This window comes from Nomascus leucogenys, chromosome 18, assembly GCF_006542625.1.
Source record: "Nomascus leucogenys isolate Asia chromosome 18, Asia_NLE_v1, whole genome shotgun sequence".
NCBI lineage: Eukaryota > Metazoa > Chordata > Mammalia > Primates > Hylobatidae > Nomascus > Nomascus leucogenys.
Window position 1 is genome coordinate 101,649,764 of NC_044398.1, and position 23,955 is coordinate 101,673,718.

Here is a 23,955-nt window from a genome sequence, read left to right on the forward strand (position 1 = left end):
TGTTGGAAGGAACGGTCTCCTGTCTGTAGGCCCAGTGCCCGCTGAGGGTGGCAGAGGCTCGGAGTCACGGCCGGGGCATTTGGAAGAGGCCGGCAGCGTACTTGGGTCCGGCCCTCAGACCTCCCTCAGGGTCCCTCTCTGTGTGGCTGGGGCCCACCCCATTAGCTTCTTTCTCACGTGGTCTGGGTTCCCTGGAGCCTGGGGGAGGGAGTTGGTGGTGGACATGGTGCCCTGTGTCCAGCTGGCACCCGAGCCGGCCGCCTGCCTTCCAGGTGGGGTCCTGTTCAGCCTGGAGGAGGGTGCGTCCTTCTGGAACCAGTTCCTGACCTGGAGGATCGTAAGTGCCTGCTGATGGCTGCCTCCCCATCAGGGTGCATGCTGCCTCTCAGTTCCCACCATGGGGTCCACCTTGGGGCCACCCATCGAGCTGCGGCTGGAACTGGACCGCCTGTGGGTCTGTCAGGCCTTGGCCCTGCCCAAAGCAGCGGTCGTGCCTTTGCTGCCCAGTTTGCCCCTAGTCCCGGGCACCATTGCCAGCCCTGGGTGGCTCCCGGGTAGGGGATCAAACAGCCGGGAACCCAGCCCTACTCCACCTTCCCCTCTTGCTCTCCACTGGCAAGTCCAGAGAGGGCCAGGCCCCTCCTTGCCCGCACAGTGCGCCCACCCCTGGCTCCAGCCCCTTCCCTTCTGCCTTGGGCATGGTCTGCAGACTCCGGGCCCCAGGGCTGACAGGAGGGGCGTTGGTCCCTGCTGGTCCGTGGGCCCTGGGCTGGGAGCGTGGCTCTGAGGGCGCTGGTTTCCTGCCCTCCGCCGCAGTTCTTTGCTTCCATGATCTCCACGTTCACCCTGAATTTTGTTCTGAGCATTTACCACGGGAACATGTGGGACCTGTCCAGCCCGGGCCTCATCAACTTCGGAAGGTTTGACTCGGAGGTAACCTGCCCCATCGCCCACCTCGCCCACCTCGCATCCTGGTCCAGGACCCTGTTTGCTTAAGGCCCAGGTTGAGAATTTGGTCCTTTAGAAAACTCTGGTTGATAGCTGTGGAGCTGAGCTGTTGTTTGAGCTCCAGGGCCCCGAGGGGCTGCAGGAAGACACCCCAAGCTGCCCCTCAGGTCAGGGGGCCATGGGACCAGCAGGGCACCTGGGATGTCACACAGTTGCTGCGTGCATGGGGCCTCCCACGGCCTGGGGGCACGTGCAGCAGGCGCTCTCAGGGCAGCTGGGCTCAGGCCTAGTTTCCAGGGCAGCCCGGGGCCTGGGCTGGGGAGACTCTCCATGCCGTTGATAGGGCGGCTCTGTGCGCAGGAAACTGGGGGACCACGGGCTATGTTCCCAGTGCTTGGGGCCCTCCCCGCCCCGGGTGCTGAGGGTGGCAGGGTCTCTGAGAGCCTCCCTGGCCGCCACACCAGGTGGGGGCCAGGCCTCCTCAAAACACCCAGCGTGTTTCTCCCCCGTGGACTTCTGCGGCCTGTGTGTGGAAGGGCGGGAAGGCTCTCTGTGGGGACAGCTCTCTTAAGATGGTGGTCCTTGAGTTTCAGCAGAAAGGAGCTGTGAGCCTTTTCCCTCACATCCTCTGCCTTCTCCCTCTCTCTGCACAGAAAATGGCCTACACGATCCATGAGATCCCGGTCTTCATCGCCATGGGTGTGGTGGGTAAGGGCTTCCCCCAGCACTGCAGGGACGGCCTGCGGGCCTGGCTCAGCTGTGACGTGGCCATAGAGACGAGGACTGGAGGCTGTGGCTCCCTGGAGTCTGCCCTCATCCCAGGGCCACCCGGGGGCTTGCGCCTCCAGATTCTTCGATGGGCAGCACACGTGGGGGGTGGGGAGCCAACAGCTTCGCTTCTGTGGCTTCCTGTCGTTTACCTCTGCTGGGAAAAACCACAGGGCTGCAGGGATGGATGGGTTTTCCTCTAAGAGATAGAATTGGTCCCACCAGCGTTTATTGCTCTGCTAGACACCTTTTCCCTGGAAGGAAGGCAGAGCCTTTGAGAAACAGCTCCCCCAGCCCTCAGGGTGTGACGATGTGGAGGAAGCATCTTACCTGGATCCCCCAGCCCCTTGCCGTCCCCTTCCCTCTGCAAACCCTCGAGCTTCTCCTGCCATCTGGGAGCCGGCGGGCGGAGGCCTGCACTTTTCCTCCGGCGTCGCTGACTGGCCTTTCTCCCGTTCGCAGGCGGTGTGCTTGGAGCTGTGTTCAACGCCTTGAACTACTGGCTGACCATGTTTCGAATCAGGTGAGGAGAAACCGCATTGCTTATCGCGTTGGTGGGCGTGGCCACACAGGCCTTTTGAAAGCGGACGTGGTGGAATGGGGTTGACACTCCTAGGCCACAGCTGAAAGAAAGGCTGTGTATGCAGCATCCTTCCTGATGGTGGAGCTGCTCACAGGAGATGTGTCCCGGGGCCTGGAGGTGACGGACTAGCCCAAGGCTGGGAGTGCGAGGGCTCCTGGAGGACGGCCCCTGGGTAGGAAGTGAGGCCCTGCGTGGGATCGGGCCTGGGCGAGGCATGCCCAACCTTCGCCGCCTGGCTCTGCCCAGTAGCAACTGCAGCTGTCCTGGGACGCCGGGGGCTCCCGGCTTCTTCCTTCTTGGTCTGTGCTGATTTCAATACTATTGGGTGCAGCCGGGGCACGGGTAGCGCCACTTCTGACACGTCAGGAGGGGTTGCTGCCGAGGAGCCTTTACCCCAGGGAAGAGGACGACCCCAGGACATTTGGGTGCCTGATTGATGATTAAACACAGGCCTGGCCGGGCGCGGTGGCGCACGCCTGTAATCCCAGCACTTTGGGAGGCCGAGGCGGGCGGATCACCTGAGGTCGGGAGTTCCAGACCAGCTTGACCAACATGGAGAAACCCCGTCTCTACTAAAAATGCAAAAAAAAAATTAGCCAGGTGTAGTGCCGGGTGCCTGTAATCCCAGCTACTCAGGAGGCTGAGGCAGGACAATTGCTTGAACCCGGGAGGCGGAGGTGCGGTGAGCCAAGATCGCACCACTGCACTCCAGCCTGGGCAACAACAGCGAAACTCCGTCTCAAAAAACAAAAAACCCACAGGCCCAGTGTCCTCCATCAGGGACTCGGGTTGCCATGGGGGCTGCAGAGGGGCCGCGCTGCCGTCCTACCCGCCATGCAGCCTGATTCTTGGTTCCAGGTACATCCACCGGCCCTGCCTGCAGGTGATCGAGGCCATGCTGGTGGCTGCCGTCACGGCCACAGTCGCCTTCGTGCTGATCTACTCGTCGCGGGATTGCCAGCCCCTGCAGGGGGGCTCCATGTCCTACCCGCTGCAGGTGGGAGGCTGGGCCTGGGCGGGGTCCAGCAGGCAGGGCAGCCACAGGGCGGCCTCCAGGAGCCTCGCTTAGGCCACGGGAGGAGGGCTGCCCACCCCACAGAGTTCCAGAAGCGCACAGGCTGGCGTGTCTCAAAGAGGATTAGTCCTGTCCACCCAGATCTCAGAGGAGGCCAGGTGTCTGCTGAGGTGCCAGGGGAATGGGCGGTGATATGGGGGCCAGAGGCTCCCCTCAGTCCTCTTCCCAGAATGGCAGCCTGATGGGGCGAGCCTTAGAAGCCTGGGGGCACCATAGATGTGGGCCCAGGAGAAATGCAAACCTCCGTCCACACCTGGGCCTGTGCCTGGTGCTCACGGCTCACCACAGTCCGTGTGTCCGTCCACACTGTGATACGGTTGCTCTGGAAAGCTCTGCGCTTAGAGGAACCACACTTGAGGTCACGTGGCGTAGCCCCGTTAACATGAAGCATCCAGAACAAGAAGAGCCTAGAGGCCCAGCAGACCAGTGGGTGCCGCAGCAGGGGTGGGCAGGATGGGATGGGACAGGTGTGAACCGTTAGAGGCGTGGGAGGCCGGGGGCCGTGGGATTGACCAGCCTTGCTACACTCTGCTCCAGCCACGTGGACAACATCCCCTGTGCTACTGGAGCCTGGGAGGCTCTGGGCCTGTGGCACCGGGGTGCCAACAGCCTCTTTTAGGAGCTCATGTGAGCGCCTGGGCCCACCTTCCGTGGCACCAGGGATGGACGGCGTCCCAGCCCATGGTCCTGCTGACCCACCCCTAGGGCTGGACACGGCCCCCTGCTGGGCCTAGGCCGTGTGTGTCCTCCTTCCTCTCTGTGACCGTGGCCTGGGCCGTGTGTGTCCTCCTTCCCCTCTGTGACCGTGGCCCTGACCCGATGGCGGGATCGTGTGTTTCGCACCTGATGCTGGCCAGGCACAGGGTACACGGCCTCTCACGGTGACACCAGGTTTGTGCCTGCAGCCCACCAGCCCGTCTCCCCTCCCAACGTGTGCTCTCTCCCGACCCCACAGCTCTTCTGTGCAGATGGCGAGTACAACTCCATGGCTGCGGCCTTCTTCAACACCCCGGAGAAGAGTGTGGTGAGCCTCTTCCACGACCCGCCAGGTGTGTGCGGGCGGTGCCGCCCGGCAGGCCCTGCGATCAGGGCCTGGGTGATGCCTTCTGGCTGAGTGTCCCCTGTGGGTTGAGGTTGCAGCCCTGGGCTGGGGGGTCATCCCTATCATGGGTCGTAGCAGGGACTCACTCCTGTAATCCCAGCACTTGGAGAGACCAAGGCAGAAGGATCACTTGAGCCTAGGAGGTTAAGACCAACCTGGGCAACTTAGCCGAGACTCTGTCTTTCCCAAAAAAGCAAAATTATCCGGCCAGGGTGGTGCACCCACAGTCCCAGGGACTTGGGAGGCTGGGTCAGGAGAATTGCTTGAGCCCAGAATGTTGAGGCCGCAATGAGCTGTGATTACATCACTGCACACCAGCCTGGGTGACAGAGCGAGACCCTCTCTCAAAAAAACAAAAGAAAACCCAGCCTGGTGACTCCCACACCAAGGCCATGGCCTGTCCTCGCTCGACCATGAGTGTTGCACGGAAGCGCAGACCGCGACCTTGGAGTGCCGGCCTTTCACCTCTGCAATCGTGTCACTGGCGGCCTTACCCGCCCTGCACGCAGTACAATGCTGCCTGCTCCAGGAAAAGAACCCCAGGCGTGGGGGACACCCTCTTCCCGGAGCCAGGCTGCGAGCTGCACCACGGTGCCCACCCATGGAGTCTAGACCTGGCGCTGCTAGACCCAGCTGGGCCGCCCACCTGGGCGCAGCTCCTGCTGCTGCTGGCATCGGCCCCGCAGAGCCTCTTCCCCTGTGGCCTCCCCATGGGATCCTTTTAGCCTTTCTGGTTCCCAGGGAGGCTGAGAACAGGGAGCCTTCTGGGGACCGCTGGACTCCTGGAAGGTGACTGTGAGGCGCAAGACTGGCAGCGGGGCAGGGTGGTCCTGCGGAGGGCGGGAGTCGTGGAGGCCCCGTCAGCGCCTCTTCTCTCCTAGGCTCCTACAACCCCCTGACCCTTGGCCTGTTCACGCTGGTCTACTTCTTCCTGGCCTGCTGGACCTACGGGCTCACGGTGTCTGCCGGGGTCTTCATCCCGTCCCTGCTCATCGGGGCTGCCTGGGGCCGGCTGTTTGGGATCTCCCTGTCCTACCTCACGGGGGCGGCGGTGAGTGGGGCCGGAGGGGAGGCTGGGGGGCCCTGCGGCTGAGCCTGGTCTTGCGGCATCGCGAGCCGGAGCAGAAGTCCCAGGGCAGGATAAAAGTGTCGCACCTCGCGTGGTTCATGGGCCGTGGGCGTTGTCCTCGCGTGGTTCACGGGCCGTGGGTGTTGTCCTCGCGTGGTTCATGGGCCGTGGGCGTTGTCCTCGCGTGGTTCAGGGCCGTGGGCGTTGTCCTCGCGTGGTTCATGGGCCGTGGGTGTTGTCCTCGCGTGGTTCATGGGCCGTGGGCGTTGTCCTCGCGTGGTTCATGGGCCGTGGGTGTTGTCCTCGCGTGGTTCATGGGCCGTGGGTGTTGTCCTCGCGTGGTTCACGGGCCGTGGGCGTTGTCTTCGCGTGGTTCACGGGCCGTGGGTGTTGTCCTGCTGTGGTGGCAGCACGTGTACTGTGGCAGCGCAGCCCGTGTGTGGAGTCTGGACCAGGCGAAGGTAGGGGCCGGAGGCTCGTGTCCTCATTCTTGAGAACATGATAGAAAGCATAGGTGATCCTGGGCTGCTGCAGAGCTGTTTCTAGGCTCCATGGGGTGGATGCCCGGCCAGGGCTGCTCTCTGTGAGGCCGGGGGCCAGAGCGGCATACGCTGCCCTCCAGACCTCGGCCCCCGCAGGCCTGCCTTCTCTGCCTGCCTCCGCTGGGGCTGGGTTCCCTTGTATGTTTTCTGTTTCTCATTTCAGTCGCTTAAATAAGACTGAAAACCCGTAAGAGGCCCTGGCAGGAAGCCCCCGGCCATGCTCGTCAGCCCCGGCAGGAAGCGCCCACTCCTGCTCCCCAGACCCCTGTGCTCTGCCCATCTCCCTCCACACAAGAGTTTGGTTTGGTTTGATTTTTAAAATTGAAACATGATTCAAATACCGTAAAACTCATCGTTTTAAAGAGGACAATTCAGCGGCGTTTCTCACGTTCACGAGGCAGTGCGGCCGTCACTACCACTTCTAGAATGTTCTGTCACCCCAGAATGGAAACCCTGTGCCCGCCGACACTCGTGCCCCGCTTTCCCTGACTCCAGCCCTGGCAGCCAGCAGGTCCTCCGGTCTCTAGCTTTGCCTGCCCTTCACGTTGCCTCTACGTGGAGTCGCCATCTGCGGCTGCCATGCCTGGGTTCTGTGGCTGAGCCTAATGTTCCCGGGGCTCTCTGTGTCTTGTGTGCTGGAATTTCACTCCTCATGCTGGGCGGCGCTCCCTAGTTGGCCTGGGCTGCTGCATGGTGACTGTGCCCTCTGCACCCTCCATGCCTGCCACTCCCCTGTTGCTCAGGTGCCGAGCGCCTGGTTCAGGCCAAGGGCGCAGCCTCTGCTGCAGGGTGTACTGTGCTAGGTCGTTCTGTGTGTGTGTACATAGCCACGGGGTTCATTCCTGGCTGTGGGGCTGCTGGACAGGGCCTCCTCCGTCTGTGTATCTTGGTGGGTTTGGGCCAGCCACCACACTGACACCTCCTCCATGTCACCTCCCGCAGATCTGGGCCGACCCCGGCAAATACGCGCTGATGGGAGCTGCTGCCCAGCTGGGTACGTCCTGGCTCTTGCCCGATGGGTGGGGGGCTCCACGGGGTCTGGAGGGGGCCGTGGCTGCCCTTGCGGGGCTAGGGTCTGGGGGCAGGTGGATGGGATGGGTGCTGCACGGAGAAGGCGGTGGCCACGTGACCCTGAGCCGGGAGGGTGGACGTGCTGGGGTTCATGATGGCTCCCGCAGGCGGGATCGTGCGGATGACCCTGAGCCTGACGGTCATCATGATGGAGGCCACCAGCAACGTGACCTACGGCTTCCCCATCATGCTGGTGCTCATGACCGCCAAGATCGTGGGCGACGTCTTCATCGAGGTGTGCCGGGGCCTCGGAGCCTCACCCTGAGAGTGTGGGTGCTGCCGTAGGGGAGGGGCCCCTGTGAGCCTCCAAACAGCCGGTCCCCAAGGGGTGGGCTCAGGGTTTCCGGGGGCGGCCTCTGGGCTCCCAGGGGTAGGCTCGGGGCTCCAGGGGTGGGTGTGGGCTCCTAAAGCCCTGTGTTCCCGCCCCGCCCGCAGGGCCTGTATGACATGCACATTCAGCTGCAGAGTGTGCCCTTCCTGCACTGGGAGGCCCCGGTCACCTCGCACTCACTCACTGCCAGGTACAGCGCCCGGGACAGCTGTGGGTGGGGAGGGTGTCCAGCGGCCTCTTGTCACACAGGGGCAGGGTGCACGGCTTGCGGGCTCCAGGCAGCCACGCATTACCTGTCCAGTGTCTTCACACCTCACCAGCCGACAGGGCTGACTGTGGGAGTTGGTGGCGTGTGACGGGTGTGTGTGGCCGGGCTCCTCCCACAGGGAGGTGATGAGCACACCAGTGACCTGCCTGAGGCGGCGTGAGAAGGTCGGCGTCATTGTGGACGTGCTGAGCGACACGGCGTCCAATCACAACGGCTTCCCCGTGGTGGAGCATGCCGATGACGCCCAGGTACCGGCCACCCCATAGACCAGGTTCCGCCCACGTGACCTCTGTCCAGTCCAGTGGTGGGAAGCACACGGCAAGGTTCGCAGGACGGGGAAGCTGCGCGTTTGGGTGCCCTGGTGGTTCCAGGAGTGCCGGGAGCTGAGTGTGCGGCCACGGAGGGCCGTGTGGGCGCTGAGGCTGGGCGGGGCTGTGACCTGGCAGGGTCTTGAGGTCGGCACGTGGGCTGAGAGCCGCGGCACTGGGAGCCGTGACTTTGTCAGGAGGCCCTGACAGGACACACAGCTCGGCCACTGCTGTGTGTCCTTTAGACGTGGACACTGGGGATTTGGAGGTTGGTTTTTACTGGGACCCAGTGGGGCTGCATCTGCCCTGCAGCAAAGCCACCATCCCTGGGCCCTTGGTTTTTCTGCTGTGCATGGTCAGGCCCCGCTACCCTGTCGCCGATCCTTGGGTCCCGTGGCATTGTGCACGTGGAATGCCATGGCGAGGCTGGTGTGAGCAGGTGGCCATTGACACGGGGCCCACGCCCAGATGGCACATCTGGCTGGAACAGGGTCAGAGCGGGGCCCGACACAGCATTCCAGCACAGCCTACCACCCCCGGGCCTGTGGCCCTGACCGCAGGCCTGTCTTGCAGCCTGCCCGGCTCCAGGGCCTGATCCTGCGCTCCCAGCTCATCGTTCTCCTAAAGCACAAGGTGCGTGCCAGGCTCCAGGCCATCGGGCGGGTGGGGGCCCCAGGGGGTGCTGCCTGGGTGCCTGACACAGGGCTCTGCCGCCTGCAGGTGTTTGTGGAGCGGTCCAACATGGGCCTGGTGCAGCGGCGCCTGAGGCTGAAGGACTTCCGCGACGCCTACCCACGCTTCCCGCCCATCCAGTCCATCCACGTGTCCCAGGATGAGCGGGAGTGCACCATGGACCTCTCCGAGTTCATGAACCCCTCCCCCTACACGGTGCCCCAGGCATGTGCAGGGCCTGGGCAGGGCCTGGGACTGAGCAGCAGGGGGTGGGGTCCAGAGCCTCGGGGAGGGGCGGTCAGGAGGGCCACAGCGGGGAGGACTCAGTGACTCTGTCTCCTGTGAAGGGCCTGGCAGGCTTTAGGCCACAGAGCCGAAGTCAGGGGGCTGAGCAGGCTGGCCAGACGGGCGTGGGGGCTCAGGACGTGCCTGGACGCCATGGTAGGGGGTGCAGGGAGCCTGCCTCTGCCGTGCGGGCCGTCACTGACAGCTGTGCCCCTGCTGCAGGAGGCGTCGCTCCCACGGGTGTTCAAGCTGTTCCGGGCCCTGGGCCTGCGGCACCTGGTGGTGGTGGACAACCGCAATCAGGTGAGCGAGGGCGGTGGGGGTGCAGGCATGTGCCGTGCAGGGCTCCCCTCTGCCTGCTGCCTGTGCTTACTCTCAGCTCCCGGCCGGGGACAGGAGGCACGGGACCCAGCACTGAGTCGGCCCATGCCCCATGGCTGCACCCCTCCCCAGCCCCGTGCTCAGCTCGGGGGCTGTGTTGAAGCCCCCAGGGCCCCCAGCCTGTGCTGCCCCAGCCACACGCAAGGCAGGGATCTCCACAGGCAGCGGGAGCCGACCCGTGCGTCACTGTGGCCTGGCCTTGTCGTGCAGGTTGTCGGGTTGGTGACCAGGAAAGACCTCGCCAGGTACCGCCTGGGAAAGGGAGGCTTGGAGGAGCTCTCGCTGGCCCAGACGTGAGGCCCAGCCCTGCCCATGGTGGGCACCAGCGCTGGCACCCTGGCCCCTCTGCACTTCCTCCCGGAGTCACTGGTTTCTCGGCCCAAACCATGCTCCCCAGCAGTGGCAATGGCGAGCAGCCTGCAGCTGGGCGGGCAGGCGGCAGGCGTGGAACTGACCCTCTCGCGGGACTGACCCTGTTGTGGGCAGTGGTCTCCCCCCTTGGCGCCTCCTTGCGCAGGCCCAGCCTCCGCTCTCCTCGTCTAGGTTTCTTTACCTCCAGGGATCAGCTGTGTGTGTGTGACCTCCCTACCGGGCTGTCGGCCTCTTGGGAGCCAGCGGCAGGGCCGGCACCTGCGTGCCTGTGCCCGTGTGCGTGAGACAGAGCCCTCGACTCTGCTGCTGCCCCCAGGGCTGCCCTGCCCTGGAAGGGGGCCCCTCTGCCTCCACACCAGTGGAGTCTTCGAGACTTGGGAGCTGCTTGGCCTCATTTTCAGCCATGAGCAGACGGCCTGTGGTCCCTGGGCCTGAGCCACGGACTCGTAGCAGCAGAGTTTGGAGGCTGGGACCGCCCTGGAGAGCAGCTTCCCAGTGGCACCACAGAGGAGCCCCATGTGCACTCCCCGGCCTGCATCCGGCTTGGGTACACAGGCCCAGAGGACTGGGGTGACGGGCCCTGTGCTGTGATGTTGAGAGCTGAGAAAAACCTCCAAGGCCCTGAGCCCCATGCCCAGCCCTGCCTTGGTCCCCCAACCCCCAGAGCTTGGAGTCTGGGCCCCCACCCAGCCCTGCCTTGGTCCCTGAGCCTCAGAGCGTCGAGTTGCTGCCCTGTGGACACTGGCTGGGAAGGCAGGTCTTCCCCCAGCACATGGGGACCCCGGCCTCGGGGGTGCCCTCCCTACCCCGCCCCTGCCAGCCATCAAGTGCAAGTGCAGCAGGGACCGGCCTCAGAGGACACCTGGCCCAGCACAGGTGGCTAGAAGGGCCGGTGGGCACTGGGGCCAAGAAGCTCCCCCCGACCACCTGAGGGCCCCTGGGAGGCTCCTCTAGCCTGGCTGGGCTGGGTCTGGGGCCGCCACAGGGCCCTTCACAGGGCATTAGAGGCAACTTTAATGTCCCTGTTAGAGCAACACGGGTCCCTCCGTGGGGGGCAGGGGGGGCTGGGTGCGGCCCCCTGCCGTGTATTTCCTCCCCAGGGAGTGGGGCTTCCCCAGGAGCTGACGCCACACCCCCTGTTTAGCCCTCACAGGGCCCCAAGGCGTCCGAGTGTGTTGGGTCTGAACGCGTGAAATAAAGAAATCCTCTCAGCCCGCCTTTGCCTGCGTCATCCATCCCACCCCACCCAGACCACGTCCAACAGCCTGGGACTTTCGGGACCCTGAGGTTGGGGCACCGTGTGGAGTGAGACAGGCGTGAAAGACAGCGGCTGTGGCCACCCAGGGCACCAGCCACATCCTCTTCCTCATCCCCGCCCCTCAGCCTCCCTCCTGGGGGCCTCTGGCTCCTGGCTGGTGGGTCTGGGGGACAAGGCAGAGGCGCTCCAGGTGGAGGGGGGTGGGGCCGGGGTGCCCACCCTGCAGTGACGCAAGAAGAAAATTCCCGGGCCTGAGTCGGCGCTGGAAGCTCCGGTCTGGGTTTCTCTCACGGTGGTCCTGTACTGAGGACCTGGAAATGATCATATTTTGAATATATTCGGTTAAATAAAATCAGCGTTTAGGATTCACATCGCTGCTTCTTGCCTTTTAATGGGGCTGCTGAGCAAGAATGGGGTTCCCGTGGAGCCCGGCTGTGCCCCTCATCCCGATGGCGCTGCCCAGGCCTTGGGCTCTGCTCACTCTGCTCGGGCGCGGGCCTGGCTGTGTCTGGGGTGCCCTGGGGCTCTCGGCCTCCCTGCTCCTGGCGTCCCTCCCTCCTGCCCAGGCCTGGTCAGGGCCTCCTTCCCCTCCCTCAGCAGCTAAAGGAAGTCCCCTTTGCCAGAGGACACGTGTCTGCACCCCCTCGGGAGTGGGGACCCTCAGATCCATCCAGAAGCAGGCAGTTGGGGGGTGCCTGCAGGAGTGGGAGAGCTGAGGGCTAGAGTTCCACTGGCAGTCGGGCTGTGAAGCCATGAGTTTCTGGGGAGAGAAGGAAGGTTCCGGAACAGCCCACTGCCCCACACCTGCCTCCCTGGGGACCCTGGGAAGGCAGCCAGACGAGGGCGGCAGCTTGTCCCTCAAGGCCCAGAGCTCTCACGGGACTTCCTCTGGCTCCTGACCCTGGCCTGTGCCCAGCTCTGGGCAACCTCAGAGGCCCCGGGCCCAGGCTACAGCCGCAGGCAGGGTGGATGGTGCAGCCCAGCAGCCATGTCAGGTGAGCCAGAGCCAAGGGCGGAGTGGAGGAGCGGGGCCCAGGGAGGGGCCTGCCACAGGTGTCACGGTGGGGACCGCTCTGCTTCTGACCTCAGGCTCCCTCCAGCTCGCTGGGTGGGGCGCTGCCTTGTTCCTGCCACCCAGTGCTGTGTGTCTTCAGGCAGGGCCCCGGACTTCTCTGAGCCAAGCCCATCTGGATCCTGTGTGACTCAAGGAGACGTGTTGAGCTCTGGGTGGTGGGCGAGGGTCCTGCGGGGGTTTGGGGCCTTGCTCCTGTAAGCTCCAGAGGGGGCCGGGCCCCAAGGGGCAAGCTCCCAAGACGCCTCCTTGCAGAGCCGGCCCACAGTGGCCCCTCAGGGGCATCGGCCCCTTCCCAGCTGAGCACCGTCACCCTGGAAGACCTGGGGCTCGTCCTGGCAGGAGGCCTGGCCAGCCTCGAGCCCTTGAGCCTGGAGGAGCTCTCAGAGAGGTATGAGTCCAGCCACCCGACATCCACGGCCTCTGTCCCCGAGCAGGACATTGCCAAGCACTGGAACCAGCTGGAACAGTGGTGAGCCCTGCGGGGGGCGCTGGGGCGGGAGGACCACGCCGCCGCCGCCTCCGCCTCCACAGCGGGCACCGCCAGACTCGCCCACTCTCGCCCTGGCCAGGGTGGTGGAGCTGCAGGGTGGTGGAGGTGGCCTGCCTGCGGGAGCACAAGCAGCGCTGTGAGCGCGCCACGCGGAGCCTGCTGCGGGAGCTGCTCCAGGTGCGGGGCCCGCGTGCAGCTGCAGGGCTCAGAGCTGAGCGCAGCAGGAGGCGCGGCCGGCGGCCCAGGCCCCCAAGAAGGAGGCGCCGGAGGTGAGCGGCTCCCCCACCCACAGGTCGAGCTGCCCCTTTCCTGGGTGTTGGGGACAGCTGCTCCTGGGCCTGAGGCCAGCTCACCCCTGCCGCCCAGGCCCAGGGCTCCCAGGGGCCAGTGGTGCCGGAGCTGGGTGGACTCCAGGGGCACGTGAGGTCCAGCCCACAGCCTCCTCTTGCTCCTCACAGTTCTCTGGTCTCCAGAACCAGATGCAGGCCCTGGACAAAAGGTACCCCCCACACACCCAGGGGCACAGGCCCAGGGCGGGGAGGCGGTGGCGAGAAAGCAGCAGCAGGTGCTGTGGGGGGTCCCCATCTCCCGCGGGGTGTCACTGGAGTAAGGGATACACATCCAGGTCCAGGTAGAAAGGGGTGGGTTTATACGTGCCTGGGCGGCCTTCAGCGGCCCAGGAAAGCCATGGGAGGTGGCCACAGGGGCCCCTTGGCCAGACCCGCAGCCCCCAGAGGCTGCTCAGCCCGCCTGGGCCTCTCGGGAGTGGCTTGTTGTGTCCCAGGCTGGTGGAGGTCCGGGAATCCTTGACTCATCTCAGGAGGAGGCAGGCGCAACAGGAGGCAGAGGGAAGGGGCGCCGAGCAAGAGGCCGGCCTCAGGTGGGCACCCACCGCCAGCGGCTGGCTCCGGAGCTTGCATGGGGTCATTTGAGAGTCCCTGGCTGAGCCAAGACACGGGTCCGCCTGCCGTGTGTCCCCAGTAACCCAGCGGGGCACCCACCCTCGGTGCCGAGCGTGCTGGGGAGCCTGGGCCTGCTGCGGACCCTCCGTGGGGAAGACTCGCAGCAGTCCTTCCCTGCCACCGGTGCTATGTTTCCCGTTCCTCTGTTTTCCGGGGGGCAGGGGGTGGGGGTCGTACACCTCCTGCCTGGCCAGCCTGTGGGTCACCCTCACCCTGCTGGACCCTCCGGCCAGCTGGGCTGGCGTGACCACAGCCGATTTCTCTAGGCTAGCCAAGCTGACCGACTTGCTGCAGCAGGGCCGGGAGGTGGCCTGCGGCGCCCTGCAGAAAAACCAGGAGGACAGCAGCCGAGGGTGGACCTGGAGGTGGCCAGGATGCAGGTACCAGCAGGCCCAGCCTTCTGGGGGGCCGCCCAGAGGGCTGAGGAGGAGACCCCAACCTTCTCGGCCTGTGCCGTCCAATACAGCGGCCGTTCACCACGTATCTGTGTCCATTGAAATCAGCTACAGTTGTAAACAATTTAAAACTCAGTTCCTCAGCCACACATGCTCCATTTCAAAAGCTCAGGCGGGTCGCGCGCAGTGGCTCACGCCCATAATCCCAGCACTTTGGGAGGCTGAGGCAGGCAGGTCACAAGGTCAGGAGTTCAAGACCAGCCTGGCCAACATGGTGAAACCCCGTCTCTACTAAAAATACAAAAAATTATCCGGGCGTGGTGGCGGGCGCCTGTAGTCCCAGCTACTCGGGAGGCTGAGGCAGGAGGATCGCTTGAATCCGGCAGGAGGAGGTTGCAGTGAGCCGAGATCCCGTCACTCCAGCCTGGTGACAGAGTGAGACTCCACTTTCCAAAAAAACAAAACAAAACAAAAAAACAAAAGCTCAGGCCATGGGCAGTGGCACAACGCCTGTAAATCCCAGCACTTTAGGAGTCCGAGGCAGGAGGATCGCTTGAGCCTGGGAAGTCAAGACCAGCCTGAGCAACACAGCAAGACCTCATCTCAAAAAAAAAGCTCAGTCGTCACGTGGGGCCCGCAGCTGCAGACCGGGCGTTCTTCATCCCAGGAAGCTGCCTGTGTCCTGCCGCCTCCATCCTTTGCCACACAGCCAGCGCCTGCCTGGATCAACAGATTGCAGCCCCGAAGCCCCTTCCACGGCCACTGTCAGGCTCCACCTTTCCCTGCACACAAAGCGGAGTTCACCTTCCTTGAGGACACGAGTTCCTAGAAGCCAGGGTCCCACCCACGGGGCTGGAACGGCTCCCCCTCCCGCTGTGGCCTTAGCAGGGGCCTCTGCTATGGGTGGGGAGGGGACGGGCAGCTGCACATTTCAGCAGCCCAGGTCCGAGCTCCACAAATAGAGACCGGGGACTGCAGCCAGCCCCCGTGCGCATCAGGCAGTACGCGGCGTGCGGGGCCAGGACTGCCGGGGCACCCCAGCTGCCACCCACATAGCTCCGCTGCCCGGAGCCGGCAGCCTCCCTCTCGCTGCCCTTTAGGAAGTTATTGAGTGGCCGTGTGGAGCAGGCAGAGGTGCTGGGCTGAGGATTCCCGAGGTGCCAAGTGTCGGGGAGCTGCCGCTCGTGACGGCGTCTGCCTTTCCCTGAGTCTGGGTGTCTGAGTGCTCTCTAGGGCCAGAGGCAGCAAAGCCAGGCCGACGCTCGTTTTTTTGTTTTGAGACAGGGTATTGCCTGCTTGTTTAGGCTGGAGCGTGGTGGTGCGATCACAGCTCACTGCAGCCTCAAGCCCCCAGGCTCGAGAGATCCTCCTGCCTCAGCCTTCCCCGTAGCTGAGACTGGGGGCGCATGCCACCACGCCTGGCTAATTTTTTTTTTTTTTTTTTTTTTTTTTTTTTTTTTTTTTTTTTTTTTTGAGACGGAGTCTCCCTCTGTCGCCCAGGCTGGAGTGCAGTGGCGCAGTCTCGGCTCACTGCAAGCTCTGCCTCCCAGGTTCACGCCATTCTCCTGCCTCAGCCTCCCGAGTAGCTGGGACTACAGGCACCCGCCACCACGCCCGGCTAATTTTTTGTGTTTTTAGTAGAGATGGGTTTTCACCGTGTTAGCCAGGATGGTCTTGATCTCCTAACCTCATGATCCACCCACCTCGGCCTCCCAAAGTGCTGGGATTACAGGCCTGAGCCACCGCGCCCGGCCCGCCTGGCTAATTTTTTGATGTTTTGTAGAGACGGGGTCTCACTGTGTTGCCCAGGCTGGTCTCAAACTCCTGGGCTCAAGTGATCCTCCTGCCTCAGCCTCCCAAAAAGTTTTCTTTTCTTTTTTCTTTTCTTTTCTTTTTTCTTTTGTTTTCTGAGATGGAGTCTCACTCTGTTGCCCAGGCTGGAGTGCAGTGGCTTGATCTCAGCTTACTGCAAGCTCCACCTCCCGGGTTCACACCATTCTCCTGCCTCAGCCTCCCAAGTAGCTGGGACTACAGGCACGCATCACCATGCCCAGCTAATTTTTTTGTATTTTTGGTAGACAGGGTTTCACCGAGTTAGCCAGGATAGTCTTGATCTCCTGACCTCGTGATCTGCCTGCCTTGGCCTCCCAAAGTGTTGGGATTTCAGGCGTGAGCCACTGCACCCAGCCTTTTTTTTTTTTTTTTTCAGACAGTCTCGCTCTGTCGCCCAGGCTGGAGTACAGTGGCGTGATCTTGGCTCACTGCAACCTCCATCTCCTGGGTTCAAGCGATTCTCCTGCCTCAGCCTCCAGAGTAGCTGGGATTACAGACAGCTGTCCATGTCTGGCTCATTTTTGTAGTTTTAGTAGAGACAGGGTTTCACCATATTGGCCAGGCTGGTCTTGAACCTCTGACCTTAGGTGATCCACCAGCCTTGGCCTCCCAAAGTGGGAGTGAGTCATTGCGCCAGCCACTGCTTGTTTTTGTAAATAAAGTTTTATTGGCACACAGGAACATTTTTTACATGTTGTCAGTGTCTACTGTGGGGGCTGTAACCGCCGTGCTGAGAGGGTTACAACAGAGACCCCATGAGGTGGGAACATGTACCATCTGGCTTTTTACAGAAAAATATCTACTCTGAGGTGACCTCCTGAGGGGCAGGAGGCCAGCAGGAGCTTGGGTGGAGGGCAGGTTTCCCGGGAGGCGCCTCTCTGTGGCTGACGAAGGGCCTGTGCCGCCTGCCCACCCTTTGGGTGTATGAGATGCAGGGATGGGGCCGGCTGCGCCTCCCCCTTCCCTCACCTTCGGACCCTCGGTGCGACAGGAAAGCAGCTGTTGGGGTGGAGACAAGGCCTCAAGGCTCTGCCCAGCCCGCCTGGCTCCCCGTGCATGGGGACACCTGCACGACACTCCTGCTTCCCTGCCGGGGCCTGGTGGCGGTTGAGGGGCCTTCCCTGGGCGGCATCGGTGGTGGGTGCCAAGTGTGTCTGGACACCACGTGAGCGTGGCCTTCTGATGCTTCACGAACCCATGCCTGGTCGGTCGTCTGGGTACAGAGTGGTCCTGCCTGCCCTGGCTTTCTTCAGGCTGAGGGTATGGCGGGCCTGGCTCAGCTGGGCTCGGGGCTTGGGGACAGCAGGGGACTCCAACTCTGATGGAGACCGCGGGCAGGAGGGGGACCGGCTGCGTGTCCAGCAGAGGCTGCACACGGGACAATGTGCCTCCGCCCCAGGCCCAGGTGACCAAGCTCGGCGAAGAGGTGAGCCTGCGCTTCCTGAAGAGGGAGGCCAAGCTGTGCGGCTTCCTGCAGAAGAGCTTCCGGGCCCTGGAGAAGGTGGGAGCCTGCCCGCGGCCGGCCTGCCCCGCCCCCCTTCCCAGACGCAGACCTGAAGCTGACAGTGGGGTCTCCCTACAGAGAATGAAGGCCTCGGAGAGCTCGCGGCTGAGGCTGGAGGGCAGCCTGCGGGGCGAGCTGGAGAGCCGGTGGGAGAAGCTTCGGAGGCTGATGGAGGAGCGCCTGCGGGCCCTGCAGGGGCAGCATGAGGTGGGGCTGGGCAGGCAGCGGGCAGGTGGGGCCGGGGCCGGGCTGCGGGTCTCAGGGCGGCCTCCACCCCTCAGCAGGAGAGCCACCTCCTGGAGCAGTGCCAGGGCCTGGATGCCGCCGTGGCCCAGCTGACCAAGTTCGTGCAGCAGAACCAGGCATCGCTGAACTGCGTCCTGCTGGCCGAGGAGAAGGCCTGGTGGGTGTCCTGGGGCCTCAGGTGCTGTCAGGTGGGGGGACCCCTGATATCCCACTCAGGAGGGGGCTGCAGTGGCCGACTCAGCAGGGAATGACCTTGCCTCCCCCGAGCAGGGTGCTCGATCCCGAGGGCTGCAGCTGGCTGGTGCGGCCCCTCCTCCCTCCTGTGGGGCCTCCTGTCCCTCGCCCAGCCTGCCCTCCCTGGGGCACTCAGCTGTGGCCATGGGGAGGGAACCCCTGTCTTGGTGGCCGTGGGGAGTGAACCCGTCTTGATAGCACTGTGACTGCATCCCGTCTTCCGATCCCAGGGTCTCCTGGGAGGTTCTGGAGCCAGCAGCCAAGCTCCCCTCCCTGGCCCAGGGCTGAGGGGTGGGCAGGCTCCGCTGAGGGTGTCTATGTGTCCCCAACCCCTAGGGATGCCAAGGGGCGCTTGGAGGAGAGCGGGGCTGGGGAGCTGGCCGCCTGTGTGCAGGAGAACCTGGAGGCCGCACAGCTGGCCGGCGAGCTGGCCCGGCAGGAGATGCATGGCGAGCTGGCGCTGGTGAGGGGTAGGGCAACATGTCCCCCACGGGGTCCCCCACGCACACAGGATGGGCGCTCAGCCAGGCCTCCCCACGCCCACCTGTCCCCCTGCAGCTCCGAGAGAAGAGCCAGGCTCTGGAGGCATGGGTGGCGCAGCTGGCCAGGCAGCTAAAGGAGCTGAGTGGACACATCTCCCGGCTCTGAGCAGCCGGTTCCATCTGCAGAAGCAGATGCTGTGTCTCAGGCTGTCCGAGGTGCGCCAGGCAGCGGGAGCCAGGCAGGGCTATGGGGAGTCCCCACCCCTCCGGCTCGCAGCCCACCATTGCCCCCAGGGTAGAGCCTGACAGGCCGGTCCCAAGCCTCCCATCCCACCCAGCGACTGTCCCCAGGGCCTGGGAGACCCTGAGCCCCAGAGACTCCTGTGTGGGGCAGGACAGCCGCTGAGCAGCCTCGGCCCAGCATCTGCAGCCCCTGAGGCCCAAGGTGGAGCCTCAGCCCACGGCTCAGCCATGCGGGCAGCTCACGGCAGGGCAGACAAGCGGCCTCCACCCCTCGTGCTCTTGTTCACTTTGTAACAGCTCTGTTGAGATGGATTCACTCCCCACACAGTTCGCCCGTGAAGGTGCACAGTCCGTGTGTCTATTCACAGTTCAGAGCATTCATCCCTCAGGAAGAACCTCAGCCCCATAAGCACTCATTCCCATCCCCACTTCCCCTCGAGACCGCCGGGCCCCTTCCTGTCTCTGGGGAGCTCATTCCCATCCCCACTTCCCCTGGTGACCATCGGGCCCCTCCCTGTCTCGGGGGCTGCCTGTTCTGGACGTTTCCACGAAATGGAGCCACGCACTCTGTGGCCGCTGCGGCAGTGACACCCACGGGCGTCCCGTTTCCCGCTTCTTAGGGCCTTGTGCACAGAGCTTCACCTCTTCCACCGCGGTGTAACGTGCATTGCGTAGGCGCCGTCCCCCAGTTCCCGCTCATCCACTGACACGTGAGTGCTGCCGTGAACGTGGGTGACACCCTGCGTTTCGGGGCTGGATCCCACCGGGGCCTGCCCTGCCTCCCTCGGGCACCTGTGTGGTCAGAACAGCCCCCACGGGCCCTCAGCTGCCCAGGCCTTGCCTTGGCATGTGTCTCCAGAGCGTGCCTGGCCAGGCCATCCCGGCTGCCTGCAGGCCTGTGCACAAATGTCTCAGAGTTGGAAATGGGGGTGGGGGCCGCCTGCCCCCCAGAGCTCCCCGTGTCCGTCTGTCCATCTGTCTGTCTCCCCTCTCTGGGCTTTGTGCCTCACTGGGCGTCTGTACCCCAGGCAAAGACCGAATGGGAAGGTGCAGAGAGGAAGTCCCTGGAGGACCTGGCCAGGTGGCGGAAGGAGGTCGCCGCACACCTGCGAGGGGTGCGGGAGAAGGTGGATGGCCTCCCCCAGCAGGTGGGCGAAGGCACAGCCAGCCTCGGTGTACTTGGGCCTTGGAGGTGGCGTGGGACCCTTCTCCCCCCACCTTGTCCTCTCCCCTCCTCCCTCTCCCTGTGCGGGCCGAGGCCAAGGCCGGCACTAGATGGCGCCTGGGGCTGCCTGCCGCTCCCGGCTCTGTGTTCAGATAGAGAGTGTCTCCGACAAGTGCCTGCTTCATAAGAGTGACTCAGACCTCAGGATTTCCGCTGAAGGCAAAGCCAGGTATAGCCTCCAGGGCCCTGGGAAAGGGGCAGGGGCTCTGCTGACCGTCACTGGGCTGGGCCGGTCCCCACGCTGCTCTCCACAAGCCCCCTGGTGTCACGACAGACCTGTTCCCCCTGAGCCCGGGCCCGGCCCAGCACTGGGCTCCCCTGCCACCCTGGTGCAGCCTCTGAGGAGCCTCCAGCCCCTCCCTCTACCCCCCATTGGGGACCCCCACCTTCCCCACTGGAGGGGTGACAGGGCTGAGCCCCCTCGAGCCTCCTTCACCCTGTGATGGCTGTGGAGTGGCCTTTGTCCCCGGTCCTGGCCCTACCCCCAAGCACACCCCACAGCCAGCCCCGGCCTCTGCTGCCCACAGGGAGTCTGAGGTTGGGGCCATGCGGCAGGAGCTGGCCACGCTGCTGTCATCCGTGCGGCTGCTAAAGGAAGACAGCCCTGGGCGGAAGATCGTGGAGATGCAGGGCAAGCTGACCACGGTAGTCCTGGGGCTGCCTGCACCCAGCTGGGAGAGAGGGGAGCCATCGGGTTCAGACGGGGCAGCCGTGCAGACAGGCAGGACCCCCAGCCTACGGGGCATTTTCCAGCCAGCAGGAGACGCTCAGAAAACCACCTGTCAGAGGCCAGGCGGAGTGGCTTACATCTATAATCCCGGCACTTTGGGAGGCCGAGGCAGGTGGATCACCTGAGGTCAGGAATTTGAGACCCTCCTGACCAACATGGAGAAACCCCGTCTCTACTAAAAATACAAAAATTAGCCAGGCATGGTGGCGCATGCCTGTAGTCCCAGTTACTCAGGAGGCTGAGGTAGGAGAATCGCTCAAACCCGGAAGGTGGAGGTTGCGGTGAGCCAAGATTGCGCCATTGCATTCTAACCTAGGCGACAAGAGTGAAACTCTGTCTCAAACAAAACAAAACAAAACAAAAACAAAAAAGCCAGCTGTCCCTGAGCCACCTCAGCTTGTCTAAGCCTCTGGCAGTTCTAAATGGAGGCACATGCCTGGAGCCACGAGGGCGGGAACAACCCTGAGCCCTGGCCAGGTCCCCGCAGGGCTACTCTCAGGCTGCGGCTTCCTCAGCGGAGCTTGTCCTAGGCCCTGCGGTGGGGGCGAGGACCAGCGTCTCAGCGGGTGGCCCCTGCCCAACCTGTAAGCACTCAACAGCGGATATGGGGGCGCCTGTGGGGACAGCAGGACGCTGGCAGACTGGCCCTGTCTGTGCCCAAATCGGGGCCGTGTTTAGTTTCAGAACCAAATAATGAAGCTGGAAAACTGCGTCCAGGCCAACAAGACCATTCAGAACCTCAGGTTCAACACTGCGGCCCGGCTGGTGAGGAGGCCCTGCCCGGCCGGCACTGCCCAGCTCCTACCCGCTCCCTCAGCCCTGCCGCCTCCCCGCCTGCGCTGCTGCAGGTGCCAGTGTCTGTCTGTCCAAGTGTCTGGCAGTCGGCAGGGTTTCCCTGAAGATAAATGGTTTCCAGGCTCCTGGTGGGAGATAAGCCCCCTGTTTGCCGTCCCCTGCCCAGAGGTCTGGCTCCTGGGTGACACCGGCGTCCCCGTCCCACAGCGCACGCAGGAGATGGCCGCCCTGCGGGAGAGTGTGCTGCGGCTGCGGAGTGAGGAGGGCCCGCGGATGCCGTTGGGCAGCTGGAAGGCGCTCCCATCCCTGGCGAGGCCGCGGGTCTTCATCAAGGACACGGCGCCTGGCAAGGTGGTGCCTGTGAACTGCTGGGGCGTGCACCAGGCCGTGAGGTGGGCAGCAGGGATCCCGGCGAGACCTCCTGGGACTTTGGGTCGGGGTTCGGGGCTGGGGGCCCATGGGCAGCAGGTGGGCCACAAGGGGTGGGGCAGGGGTGCAGGGGCCACGTGCTGTATCTCCGGACAGGTGGCTGCGGTGGAAGGCGTCCCTCATAAAGCTCAGGGCCCCGCGGAGGCCAGGAGGGGTCCCAGAGAAACCCCACAGCCAGGAGCAGATGCCGCTGCTCACACCCTCGCTCTTCATCCAGAAATAAACGTGCCGGCTTTGCACTCATTAGAGCCGAGGTTCCCTGATGCATGCGGGGAGACAGCCTCCCCGGGGCCTGTGGGGCTGAGAGGGGTAGCGAGGTCCCGGGCAGCGGGGGGTGCCCAAGCCTGGAGGGACCCAGTCCCTTGACCCCCACGACTTCCTGTCCTGCCCAAGCCCAGCCTGGCTTCAGGCTGTTGCTTTCCATGGCACTTCAGCAGCCCCTCTCCTTCCCTGCCAGAGCCCCCCGGGGTGGAAGGGGCTGGGCTGGGGCCTGCACAGAAGCACCTAGGCCTGCCCCCGCCAGGACCTGCTGTGAGCCGCCCCTGCTCGGGTTGTGAGGAGGACCCGGGGAAGCCCCCTGGACTCGGGCTCCCTGGCTCTGCCTCAGAGCCCCTCCAGCCCAGCAGCCCTGCAGTGGAAGAGCTTTCCAGCATCTGGGGAGGAGGCAGCCCTTGTTTGCTGTCTCGGTTGGGCAGTGGGCCCCTCTTCCTGCCTCTCCAAGAAAGCCCTCACTCATCCTGCGGTCGCCGGCCCTGCCGCCTGCTGCCGGGGGCTCAGGGGAGGGGCTGCAGGTTTGGGGTCGCTCAGTCCTGGGGCCTCTGCGGGGTGGGAGGGCTGGCTCGGGGGCCCTGTCCTCCACTGCCCCTTGCTGCTGACCTGGAATCTCTGGGGCTGGCCCCTCAGCCTCCCCTGGGGACCCTGGTGGGTGGGGCCCATTGAGCTCAAGCCTCCCTTTTCTGCGGGCAGGGCTCTGGGGGTCCCTGTGCCCCTCCAGGGGCTCTGCTGGGGCTGAAGGCCAGGGCATGGCCAGGTCTGGGCACCACCCTTGCTGCTCCCACTGCAGCCCAGCCCTGGTGACCTCTGGGTTTGCCCTGTGGTGGCCGTGAGGGACGGAAGAGGCTCTTCCCAGGAGGACGGGAGCAGAGTCCAGTGCCTTGGGGCCCCGCTGCCGCCAGCTAACTCTGACCCCGGCCCCTTGCTAGGCCTCGGCTGGCTGTGCCCCTTCCAGGGTTGGGGATCCCCTGCTGGGCAGCTCAGGACAGGCCTCGGCTGACCAGCTGGCCAGCAGGTCGCTGAAGTCCGGCGTGCCAGGGTGCAGCAGGCCCAGGGGGCTAGGGGTCGGCTCCTTCCAGAAGGACGGGGGCAACTTCCTCTGGGCCATGGGGGTGATGTGGCCGTACTTCCGCTCCAGCCTCAGGCTCCAGCCGGCCGCCGCCCTGGACCCCCAGTACCGCTGCAGCCCGTAGTCAAAGAGCTCGGCCAGGGGTCCCAGGGGCTGCGCCCTGTCCCCGCTGAGGCCCGGCCTGCGCACCTGCCCTCGGGGGACCCTGGGCTCCGGGGTGTCCTCATCCTCCAGGGACCCGCCGCGGGCCAGGCGCACCAGGTCTGCGTAGTAGAGCTCCCGGGCAGTGCTGCTGGCTGGGCGGCTGTCGGCGTAGACGTCGCAGGCATCTGGGTCCTGCCCCTTGTCCTTGCGGCCAAAGTACCGCTGGATGTCGTCGCTGATGAGCTCTGAGAAGCGTAGCAGCTGCAGCGGTGTCTCGGGGCTGCTGGGACCCTGGGTGGCTGCTTCCTCCGTCGCCTCTGCCCGGCCTGAGCTTGGGAGGATCCGGCCGCAGCTCCCCAGCCCCTCGCCCTCCCCCTCCTCCCCTCCTCCCCCTCCCCCTCCTCCCCCTCCCCCTCCCCCCTCCTCCTCCTCTTCCTCCTCCGAAGTCTCTGGGGGCCCCGGATCTGAGGGCAGGAAGGGGTGGTGGCGCAGCAGGGGCAGCTGGAAGTCGCACAGGGGCCGGATCACACCAGCGGCCATCTCCACGCGTCCCACGCTTCTGGGGCCTCCTGGGCAGCAGGCGCTGGTTGGGGAGGGAGACAGAGGGGCAGGTTCCCTGTCAGGCCTGGCCATGCCCCCGCCGCCCTCGGCTGCTGCACTCGGATCTCACACATCTGTGGCCTCCCGCAGAGACCTTCCTCAGCTCCTGGGCTCCCAGTTGCGCTGTCGAGGGCACGGATTGCCACAGGAGTGAGGCATGGAGAGAGACGGGGTGGGCACTGTGGCCTCATGG

The 23,955-nt window shown here is 64.5% G+C and overlaps 4 protein-coding genes across 5 annotated transcripts in view; 3 read left to right on the top strand and 1 right to left on the bottom strand.

Moving 5' to 3' along the window:
• Positions 1 to 11,402, top strand: part of CLCN7 (chloride voltage-gated channel 7) — a 29,830-nt gene extending 18,428 nt beyond the window's left edge. The window contains exons 11-25 of one of the 2 annotated variants that reach the window (XR_004026679.1): positions 273 to 337; positions 817 to 933; positions 1,602 to 1,656; positions 2,179 to 2,239; positions 3,158 to 3,296; positions 4,330 to 4,423; positions 5,358 to 5,527; positions 7,030 to 7,081; positions 7,266 to 7,393; positions 7,594 to 7,679; positions 7,876 to 8,005; positions 8,626 to 8,698; positions 8,786 to 8,962; positions 9,245 to 9,325; positions 9,614 to 11,402. Coding sequence is in view for 1 of the 2 variants with exons in the window: in XM_030797861.1 (XP_030653721.1) it covers positions 273 to 337; positions 817 to 933; positions 1,602 to 1,656; positions 2,179 to 2,239; positions 3,158 to 3,296; positions 4,330 to 4,423; positions 5,358 to 5,527; positions 7,030 to 7,081; positions 7,266 to 7,393; positions 7,594 to 7,679; positions 7,876 to 8,005; positions 8,639 to 8,698; positions 8,786 to 8,962; positions 9,245 to 9,325; positions 9,614 to 9,700 (1,502 nt within the window). In the remaining variant the exon portion in view is untranslated. The remainder of the gene's footprint in view (positions 1 to 272; positions 338 to 816; positions 934 to 1,601; positions 1,657 to 2,178; positions 2,240 to 3,157; positions 3,297 to 4,329; positions 4,424 to 5,357; positions 5,528 to 7,029; positions 7,082 to 7,265; positions 7,394 to 7,593; positions 7,680 to 7,875; positions 8,006 to 8,625; positions 8,699 to 8,785; positions 8,963 to 9,244; positions 9,326 to 9,613) is intronic. The other variant, XM_030797861.1, reaches the window with a different exon arrangement.
• A 619-nt stretch (positions 11,403 to 12,021) lies between these two features.
• On the top strand, positions 12,022 to 12,840 carry LOC115831172 (coiled-coil domain-containing protein 154-like). Its single transcript, XM_030797794.1, has 3 exons — positions 12,022 to 12,028; positions 12,211 to 12,577; positions 12,678 to 12,840. Exons 1-3 carry the CDS (start codon positions 12,022 to 12,024, stop codon positions 12,736 to 12,738), a joined length of 435 nt encoding a protein of 144 aa, XP_030653654.1. The 3' UTR covers positions 12,739 to 12,840.
• On the top strand, positions 12,813 to 21,917 carry LOC100585270 (coiled-coil domain-containing protein 154). The gene is given in 17 exon segments (XM_030797863.1): positions 12,813 to 12,867; positions 13,057 to 13,097; positions 13,383 to 13,478; positions 13,827 to 13,906; positions 13,909 to 13,940; positions 17,188 to 17,289; positions 17,371 to 17,499; positions 17,577 to 17,716; positions 18,109 to 18,235; positions 18,331 to 18,402; positions 18,405 to 18,470; positions 19,526 to 19,645; positions 19,815 to 19,891; positions 20,250 to 20,367; positions 21,131 to 21,217; positions 21,455 to 21,639; positions 21,773 to 21,917. Coding segments are annotated over 16 exon segments (1,578 nt in total). The 5' UTR covers positions 12,813 to 12,867; positions 13,057 to 13,077; the 3' UTR covers positions 21,900 to 21,917.
• PERCC1 (proline and glutamate rich with coiled coil 1) lies at positions 21,917 to 23,955 on the bottom strand. The gene has a single exon (XM_030797862.1). It carries the CDS (start codon positions 23,793 to 23,795, stop codon positions 22,875 to 22,877), a length of 921 nt encoding a protein of 306 aa, XP_030653722.1. The 5' UTR covers positions 23,796 to 23,955; the 3' UTR covers positions 21,917 to 22,874.